This window comes from Morone saxatilis, unplaced genomic scaffold (genome assembly GCF_004916995.1).
Source record: "Morone saxatilis isolate NCDOM2014 unplaced genomic scaffold, NCSU_SB_2.0 Contig12, whole genome shotgun sequence".
Lineage (NCBI taxonomy): Eukaryota > Metazoa > Chordata > Actinopteri > Moronidae > Morone > Morone saxatilis.
This window is the reverse complement of record NW_023339674.1, coordinates 14,358,134-14,368,594: the sequence shown is the minus strand read 5'-3', so window position 1 is coordinate 14,368,594 and position 10,461 is coordinate 14,358,134. Positions and strand designations below refer to the sequence as shown.

At 41.8% G+C, this 10,461-nt stretch overlaps 1 protein-coding gene across 8 annotated transcripts in view; it reads left to right on the top strand.

The window, feature by feature from the left end:
* Positions 1-403: 403 nt before the first annotated feature.
* The window catches only part of LOC118321759 (unconventional myosin-IXb), a 36,644-nt gene continuing 26,586 nt past the window's right edge, over positions 404-10,461 (top strand). For all 8 annotated transcript variants that reach the window (XM_035653243.1, XM_035653241.1, XM_035653246.1 and 5 more), the window contains exons 1-3: positions 404-620; positions 730-949; positions 1,339-1,848. In XM_035653243.1, coding sequence (XP_035509136.1) covers positions 463-620; positions 730-949; positions 1,339-1,848 — 888 coding nt within the window. In that variant the 5' untranslated portion in view covers positions 404-462. The remainder of the gene's footprint in view (positions 621-729; positions 950-1,338; positions 1,849-10,461) is intronic.

Sequence of the window (10,461 nt, the reverse complement as noted above, 5' to 3'; positions counted from 1 at the left end):
AGTAAAATTCAGAGGGTCAAATACAAATACCAAGGATGAGCTTCACATGTGGTTTGAGACTGTTTGAAAATCAACTATTTTGTTTGAATTTTACAATGTTTGCTCAGAGCTGCAATGACGCATTGTTTAGGCTTTTAGAAAGCTGCAATGCTTTATATTGGAAACCGTTCCCTATCTCACTCTGTTTCTACTGGCATTACACTAGTGCTGAATGTTTGTTGGACTGGATAGCTAATTGTCGGTGTGAGAGTCATTCCTCATGTTGACTACAGAGGCCTCGGAAAGCCTCCTTTCATTGTGGTCCAGTGCAAATATGGAAAAGCTATCAGGCACCATTACAATGTGGATGTATAAAAGTGCAAATACTTGTCACTGATCAAATCAACCCGTCCTTTTCAGGTGCTGCGTGGTGAGAGGGAAGCAGTGGGTACGGCATGCTGAGGCCACCCCCCCTGGCTCAGGATGAGTGTCAGAGATGGCGCTGCCACCATGGCAACGAACGCAGGTGGAGGAGGAGGGGGAGGTGGGCCAGCTAACCCTAACGATAATGATGGCCGCTCATACCTGCTCCAGATCTACCCACGGTTGGCTGCTCAGTCCACCACCTGCTGCAACCTTTGGTGAGTGTGCCACAGTAGTGCGGCTCGTAAAGGAGCATCAGCAGCTACTGTTTTTGCAGTGATGTTGTTGAAGTACTTGTCGCAGTAATTGCTTTTATTTACTCATCAGGGTGCAGAAGGATGCAACAGCGGCCTCAGTAATTTCGGACGCTGCCACGGCACTGGGGCTGGACCCTGGCCGCATGTATGTGCTGGCAGAGGTTAAGGAATGTGGCGGAGAAGAGTGGGTGCTGGAGGCCGGAGACCTGCCAGCACAGAGGTTTCTGCTGTGGCCTCGGAAAGCCCAGGAGCAACACCCTCAGAGCCTGGGCTTTTACTTCTTACTACAGGTAGGCAACACACGGTTCACTTTGCAGTCAGACTCAGTCGATATGGGCCGCTGAGAAAAGTCCTCCCACAGTCTGACTATTGCATAGTGCTTCCTTCTGCTCTCTCTTCCTCTTTGTTGCCATTTTCAGTGAGAAATGAAAATGAGTAGTAAACCTTGACAACAAATTACACACAAATGATAGAAAAATATAACAAAAAAGGCAGGTAAATTAACCGCATGCTAAGTGTATCATTTCGCCCCTCTCAGCAACATATGAAACAACAACAACAATGCCATTTGCACATGCCCTTAACAATTTGGACTGGTTCAATTCAAACAACCCAGAATACTTCCAGCAGTCAAAAGTTGAGCTAATTTAAGCCGTTGTCTTTTTTTACCCTGATCCAGGAGAGGAACCGTGATGGCACTATCCATTACGTCCACCTACCACCTGTGACTAAGGAGCAGGAGGTACAGCGGCTAGCTGCCAGAGGCTTCCTTCCCCCTCCACAGGATGACTTTGCAGATCTCTGCAACCTCCCCGTCCTCAATGAGGACAGCATATTAAACAACCTTCGCACACGCTTTTACAAGAAAAAGATCTACACCTATGCAGGCAGCATCCTCATCGCCATCAACCCCTTCAAGTTCCTGCCCATCTACAATCCAAAGTACGTCAAGATGTACGAGAACCACCAGCTGGGCAAACTGGAGCCTCATATTTTTGCTATCGCAGATGTGGCCTACTATGCTATGCTCAGGAAGAGGGTCAACCAGTGCATCGTCATCTCTGGGGAAAGTGGCTCAGGCAAGACCCAGAGTACCAACTTCCTGATCCACTGTCTGACTGCGCTCAGCCAGAAGGGCTATGCCAGCGGGGTGGAGAGGACCATACTGGGAGCGGGGCCGGTCCTGGAGGTAAGATGTTAACGTGTGACAGCAGAATTGCACAGGTTTATTTTGCCACCAGTCACTTCGGCTGAAAAACAACTGATTCTATGTTACGTTTCTAGTTCGATACCATGTGTTTGTGTGTGTGTGTGTGTGTCTGTGTGTGTCTTTTTGCGATGGTATTGAAAATAATTTTTTTATACTATTTTATCAAAGTTTAAAATTCTGGTACCATGGCCACCTTACTATAGATTATGGTAGTGAAACAGGGGAGTCTGTTAGTAACTCATTAGCCTATTGTCTAGCTTTCTCATATGTCACATGGAAATAATTACATATATATCTGCACTAGCGACAGTCAGGTGTGGAATGCATTGCTCTTTTGATTAAGTCATATCTAACAATGACGGCGCTTCCTCAAAAATGACTCATCATGTTGCTACAACATGCAAGAGCACACACACATAGGCAGAGGATGCAAAATACACTTGTATTTTAAGATTATTTTGTGGGACAATGATTATCTGTAGTTCAGTGGTTTTGAATGATAAAACATCCCGTGAAAGTATCAGATACCATGCAGCACTGAGCAAACTTATTTTCAGGCTGCGAAACTCATTGGACTTCCGTGCGTGGGCTGAGCTAATGGAGCTTATGATGTGTGCAGTGTAAAAACATAAAGCCTATGGTCTACCCAGAAAGAAGAAATGAAAAAGAGGATGGGAAGTTGCTTTATTTAACCCTTTAAATGGCCCCCTGCCTTTCAAAATGCTGTGGGAATCTAGACAAGATAGTGCTGTTTGTTTTCTATCTCTACTTACATTTGAGCAAACACTGATGTTTCTGCTTATTTGAAGTGCTAATGTTCGTCTCTTGGGGTCACTGATCGTGTGTCATCATGGTTTCTCTTTTTGACTGTAAGAATAATGAACAACATGAATTTCATTCAGAACCATTGTTAACCGAACGCTGGTATGTCTTTGTTGCTGTTTCGGTCAGGTGACCGTGTCCTCTTCCTGCTTTCTCTGGGAAATTAAATGCTTGTACTAACTTGCTCTCCACAACCGCTGACAGGTCAGAATGAACCGAAACTATAGCCAGATACAGAAAGCTTTATGTGAGTTAATGATTTTGATAGCTAGTGGGAGAATATCCATTACTACATCAGCAAAATTCAAGAAATTGTTATTCCATGATAGAACTACAGTCATTGCAGTGTTGAATATTTGTGCAAGGACAGCTGGTTGATGATTGTGATCCACAGTGTGCACAGATCTGACTCTGGACAGATGGACTGACCAACAGTCTGTTCAACTGAGTCACATGGACTCTTTTAACTTGAGTGAACAACTGATACACAGGAAAAGGCAGTGCTAATCAGACGAATACACATATTTCATCACGTATGCATTCACATTCAAAATGCATATTTTCAGATTATTGAAACAAATGCTACTATTTTTATCTGCCCTGACCTGTCAGCAGTTTTGAATGTTTTATCAGTGAACTGTAAAAACGTAAGGGCAAATAGCTTGGTATGCTAGCAGGAATGTCGAAACAGATACTGTACGTGGCGTCACCAGTGAGTCTGTAAGGCAACTGAGGGTATCGTTATGCTGCCGACAGTTAAGTATCCAGCGCTCACTAAAAAAAGTTGAGCTTGGTGACAAAAGAGGCGCATACAAATACATGCAGACATCTGTTAGCTTTTACATTGTTTAACCAAAAATGGTTGCATCATGAAAGGTAAGTTATTACACAGTATTGTTTTTGCTTGAGTTTAATCCCTGAGCTACGTGGCAAAGAACAGAGTTGACTTCATTTTATTTATTTTTCATCCCTATAATGAGAAACGGGGTCTTCTCCACTTTCACATATGGAAGAATTTACCTCTGGTCAGACCTCAAGCAGGGTTATTATTGCAAAGTCATTTTCTAGCATTCACATCACTCCCACTCTAATGCTCTGTTATAAGAAATGGTTCAGTGTGACTGTTGTCTCACATTGTAGTTCTCCATCACTAGAAGTTTAACTCCACTTATAATGTATATTTTAATCACTGTGGACTATTAGACTCCCTTGCAGCTCTAGCTCTGCTGAATTGACCATAATGTTGTAGTGTGTGTGTGGGTGTGTGGGTGTACCGGTTGACATGAAAGTCTGTGACCTCAGGTCATAATATGTTTGAGAGTGCTTCCTGTCAGCAATTTAATCAGGATGTATGTTTGTAATTTTAGATATATGGAAGGACTGGAGATGAAAAAAGATAAAATGAAGTTCTGCCTGAGGCTGCAGAGTAAACATCAGACTAGAAAGCCCCCTATCTCTGCGCAATCACCTATATACCATGTAGAGAAAAAGCAGAAATCCCAGTACAGTTTCAGTTTAATAGCCCTCCTTGGTGTGGGGAACTAATTACTCTCAGTCGTGATCCTGGAAGTAAATCCCCTTTACATATTTTTCTGTTTTATTTCGCAGTAGTGAGGCTAAAAATAGACCTTTAGCCTGAAAAGCTGTATGCGGAATGTGGTTTATTCAAAGCACTAAACGGTGATGAAAAGTGAAAACCCCTTGTTCTGTAAAAGTGCCTTCATAGGAAAACACAATACTATGGAATAAAACAAATTTAAACAGAAATAGCCACAAGTTTCTGATGGCAAGAATACAGGGTGGGCTGCCTAAACAACTTGCAGGCACAGTGTATCCCTCATCTGTCATGTCTCTGTTGTCTCCAGACCCTCTGACTCAGTACTGGAGCCTTCACTCACTGGACTGCTGCTGCTTTCAGATACATTTGAATAAATGCCGCGTTGGTCCCTTGATGTGTGTCAGTCTGTCAGAGTCTTTGGTTCCAGACGGCTGATTGAAGCAAGGGGTGGATGGGGGGGATGGAGAGATTTCCCCCTCCATCAGCAGAGCTCTGGTCCCTTTGGCAGACACACTGCCACTCTGCTGTTCACTCCCAGAATGCAGTGTGTGTGTGCGTGTGTGTGTGTGTGTGTGTGTGTTAGCCCAGTCTAGAGCTGTGGTTGCAGGGGCAGACAGGGAGACGGGTTCGGTCTTTGCTGGTCTGGTCAGTGGTGGAAGTGGAGGTTGGATTCCATCTCTGACCGGTCAGTCATCCTATTGAACAGCTGCGCATATTCTCCTGGCAGCATTGTTGCATCTAAATTTACATTTTCACCTAGAAACGTTAAAGCATAAGCAGAGGCAGTTGCTTTTAACAATTTTCCACAATATTATGTGCCAAGAGACCCTTCTAGTTAGTTTATGTGAAAAGATTCTGTTTTGACAACACCCGCCAGCTTCTGCAGTCTGCTCATAAGATGGCTGACATGAAACAAAAGTGGCTTTACAGAGGAAGCAATAACTCCTCTGAAATTATGTTCCCTGCAGTTTCTCCCCACACAAAGAGTCTACCTCTCCTGGTCCCTTCCTGACAAGTTCCAGCCAAGGCTTCATATAAGGAGCGTAGAATGCTATTTTTAGATATGTTCACCAAAATGGAGGAATTTTTACTTTGACAAGAAGGATTTTATTTATTTATATATTTTTTGTCTTGGAAGCTGGATAAGGTTACAGTAGTGGAAACTGTGTGGGTGTGTGTGTGTGTGTGTTGTGTGTGTGTGTGTGTGTTGTGTGTGTTGTGTGTGTGTGTGTGTGTGTGTGTGTGTGTGTGTGTGTTGTGTCTCTGTGTGTGTGTCACTGTGTGTGTGTGTGTGTGTGTGTGTGTGTGTTCAAGCTATAGGGGAGGTCTCCAGGCCTGGGTCACACATTTTGAGGAGATGAGATCATCGTTTTGTGGTGCTGGACTCTGGCTGTGTGCTGTGTAGCTGGCAGATTGAATTGCCCCAACCTGAGGCCATGTGGGAAAGCCTACTGTCCTACTTTAGTTCATTGTACCACTTCTTTCTATTCTATTCTTTAAATTCCCTTCCTTTGTCTTGGAAATAATGCAGGTAAAAGAGAGATTGACCTTAATTCTCCCTCCAGTTTGAACAAATAAGGTTTCTACCTGTTTAACAGCTCACCAGCTCTAAATCAGTATTTAACTTAAACTGGTCCAACTGGTTCGTCCTCTGTTACGTGGTTCTTTTGGTGTCTTTGTTTTCTTTTGCTGAGCTTTAAAGCCTATTTATTCTCCATGATGACAGGGCCCTCCTCTGTTATAGAGAGCTGGCCAACACATGGCGGGCAATATATTGGACTTTTTATTAATCTTAGGGAAATACCAATCAAGTTTTTCTTGTCCGGTGTATTTATCAGACTGTTAAACTAATATTTCCTTCAATTGGCAAGATGACAGCTCTGTAATCGCTGACATTTAGAAAATCTTATAATAACAATAATGAGGCCTGAAAAGTTTGAACAATGCCACTCTAGTCTTTGCAGCATAATAACCTTTTTATTTTCCCATCCAGTGAGGGATGTTATTGATTTAGTTGGTGAGGAGAAAATCATCTCCAGACCACTTGGTGAGAAAATATATAGCCTTTTAACTAAAACATTACCTAGTCAGTAAGTAATTCCCCAGCACTCCTCCATGTCTTACAACTTTAGACAGGAAGTTCCTATCATCCGGAACCCTTTTTAACAGGAAGCAGCTACGACACGGGAAGTAAGTGCAGCAGTTTTCTCTGCCGTTAGCTCCGGGCCTTGTGGGGTGTGGATACACCAAAGTATTGTATTGTTGTTCAGGAAGTGCAGAGGAGTAGCTGGCCATTCTGTCTGCTGATCCATTGTTTATCTCTTAGTTACGGGTTGCACCTCTTTATTCCTAAGCTATATTTGGTCAGGCTGGGTGGCATTGTGTGTGAGTCTGGGAACAACTGGCATTACTGAGTTACTAAGTCACTGCGTCATGTACACGTGTCATTCATTTTATACACAGACACACATACAGTATACAAAGGCCTTACTGTAATCATACCATTCAGAATCATATTGAAGACCAGAATGTGCTGTTCCTAACAGGATACAGCTTACATGTAGCAGCATGCTGCAGGCCACTTCAGGGTCTATTCATGGTACTGTGACCACACCACAAGCGAAGGTTTGATGTGGTACCCATGTAGACATGGGTGGAGCTGCTTGAAATTGCTCCAATCTGGTAAAACACCAGACCACAAGAGGAGCCAAACTGGTCCTTGAAAACTTTATTCCAACCTCTGACATCTTCATTGCTTGACCCTCTGTTATGTACGAGCTCAGGGTGTAGACCAAATCATTTAGACATTTCACAAAAACACTGACGTATCTAAATCAGTTTTGATTGACATTGTCAACAGGTGTTTTGACAGCATTTCTGGACTCGTTTTAGGGAAAAGGTGAATTTTGTAGATTACCCAAAATGTAATTCTGCTGTAAAGTTATAATTTAAGTATATGTATGATCAGTTGCATTGTTCATGTTGCCATTGCCAGTTGCAGCCTTATGATCAGTAGTGGAGTCAGTTGTCTGTTGTGACACCACAGATGATGTATACTCTCGATGTTGAAATACCTGTGTGGTCTGTCATGTTCAGACTAAACATGCCTTAAAGATGAACAGAAATATTTCCACTAGCTTTATAGGTAATAAAGGAAACGCTGCGTGCTCAACGTGGATTGTGGTCTGTCTTGTACACAGCGATACAGTCACTCCCTCATAACCTTGTTGGTTTGGTTCATGTTACTTGTGTAATTGTGATGACATTAATATACTTCAGTTAATTATTTTCCATTTACATTATTCTGCCCCTCCCTGTACAGTTGGGCAAAACAAGTATTAACCTTGAAGTTAGTGCATAGAAGTGTCTGATCTGCTCTCCAGCCTCTGCTAATAATAACAATCATCTATTACAATCAACCATTGCATACTGAAGCAATTACAGGTTTTTTTCTCTCCTAACCACCACTGCCACCACTTTATTTCCACTATGCTGTCTTCCAGCACAAGTTAGTTTGTTTTCCACTGTAGCTGATTTACTGCTGTGTAGCTGTCATGTGATAACTGGTCTTATACTTTTCATACATGCTGTATTGTTTAAGTATACTTGGCTTTGTCATCATTTACTGCTTTCTATATGAAGGTTAGATTTAGTGGTCCAGATGAAGATTTGTTTTCAAAGACAGTATAACACAAAAACATACATACATATAGACAATACATAAAATGATGTATACATTTTGTCGTGAATGTGTATATTGTTTATTGCTGCAGCTAACCTTTGTTGTCATTATCAATTCATACTTTGCACATGACGTACAACTACTAGCTGGCGGCAAGAACATCGTTCTCACAGCAACAAACCCAGTAAACTAATCAAGATGTTGCCAGGACGTTCGCCAGTTTACTATACAAAAGTATAAAGTATCATATGTATTGTGATTTGATTTGATGGAAAGAAGATACATGTTACAGTACCACACGTTACTTTTGTTACTGCGCTTACTTACTTACATTACTGGCATACCTACTATCGTACAGTTGATTACTTACTACATTAACGTTACAACCAACAACAATTGCTAACAGATTATAGGCTTTCGCTGCCCCTGCTGCTTCTTGTATGTTGTCTGGATTGCTATGTGGGTTGGATAAAGCAGTAGCCTACAATGTTGACCTCCTGCTAGCCATTATTGATACAGCCTAGTGGCATAAGGTTTTTTTAAACTAAGCGTTACCTTATCAAGCGTCATTGGCCGGCAGGCAGGGTGTACATATTCAGATGAAGACTTCATCACACGACGGAAAAGTGTCACTTTTTGTGTAAGTTGCCAAACGTAAGGCGGGTAACGTTAGCCTAACTAGTAACACTCCAACGTTTGCTTTGATTATGAAGATAATTTCCTGTTTTCACCTCCCCCATAACGACAGCGTTGTTTAACCCATCCACTCTTGAAAAAAAATAGCTATCGTACTTGTGTTTTCTTTTTGGGTTAAAAAAAGGCCTTTCTTTTTTGTGCGGTGTAAGGTGACGGATATGTTTAAATATATATGTTTCTTGCCCGCCAGGTAACCATGGTAATCACGTGACTGCAAAGTATGAATTAAACTGTTAAAAAATATAATTTCTCAGAGCCCAACCTGACATCATCATTCTTGTTTTGTTCAACCAAAACCCAAAGATGTTCAATTTAACATGATATATAACATCCCACATTTGTGATACAAGAACAAGCAAATATTGGGTATATTTGCTTGTTTGAATGTCTATTCATCGACTAATCCTTTTAAGCATGTTCTTATATGTAATTCATATTTATTGTGAAAGTGTCATCTGGCATATCTAAACTATTTTAGTACTGCTAAGTCATTCTCTTCAAAACAAGAAATAAAGTTTAGAAATATTATTAGTTTCTGACCTTCATGCAGTAAATTCGTGAAGTGGTTCAGTTTAACCACATTCATTGGAACATTCACTGTTATTGAATCGAAGCAGCAGCCCCTCGGAGCTCTATTGATGCTGTTTTTTGTTCCTTTAAAGAATCAATTCTTTGTTAACAATTCAGTTGAGTTAAGCTTGAGGGGTTTAAGTGTAGTTGGTGGGATATAGCGGCGGCTTGAAGAAAGGCCAAGCAGAGAGGAGGAACTGTGTAGAGACGTGGTTGCATTCAGTCATTGTCAACATCATGTGATCTCATCGAAGCATTTTTCACATTCATACACGAACAACAAACAGTCATTATTTTGTCACTAAGAACCGTTGGTGTTTTGCCTCAACACTGCAGCTCCCAGTGATTATATAGTTCATTATCTTGCAGTGTGGTTCTCCAGTTTAACCTGTAATGTAATTGAGGATATGAACTCGGCTTAAAGAACATAGACTGTTATAAGTTGTGGGTGTAAAGTGTCTGCAGCTGAATGAGGGAGCATGTCCATCTGGTAGTTTGATGATTTTTTTTGCTCTCTCAGAATGTGGGAACTGTCTTTGTGGCGGTTGGACATTTAGAGTCCTTTTGTGGGTATCCGTGCTGTAGTGAGGTGTCAGTGTCGGGGCCTTGGCAGCGCCTGTGGAAACGTTTAACTGAAGCTCTTTTGAGCAGCTAGAATAAAAAGGATGCAGCAATGCCTCAGTGTCATAGCAATAAGGCCTAGCACCCAAGCATCACTTTTTACTGTTTACTCAGATCGTCACAGAAGTGACTTATAAGAGCGCTTACATAAAGGTTGGGGAAGAATAACAACTCTCAGGGCACAGAAAGTAAGTCAACAGCAAACTTAAATTTGTTGTTTCCGTGAACATCTAATCTTGTATACAACATCAGTCCTTTCACAGATTGTTCATGTTTGTCCAAGTTTATACTAGACCCAACATTTAATGCCCTTTTAAAGTATATAATTTATACTTTCTCGTCTCTGCCCCACTTGCTTGTTGAGACAAACAACGTATAAACTGCTCCCTTTTACAGACACTCCCCTAGTTTGGTTTATAAGCAGAAGTGTGTGTGTGTGTGTCCCAATACGCGCGTAAGATCCTATATACCGCTGGCTGCGAAGTCGTGTGATTTGTATAGAAAAACTATCAAGTTCTGAGACCTGCGACTGATACTAGTGTTTTTGTTTGTCATGGTGATCTTTTAGGTCTGGTCTGTTTGAAGCTGAATATGACAGGGGAGGCGGGCTGTCCCAGAGGAGCCTGCTCACAAGAGAGGAATC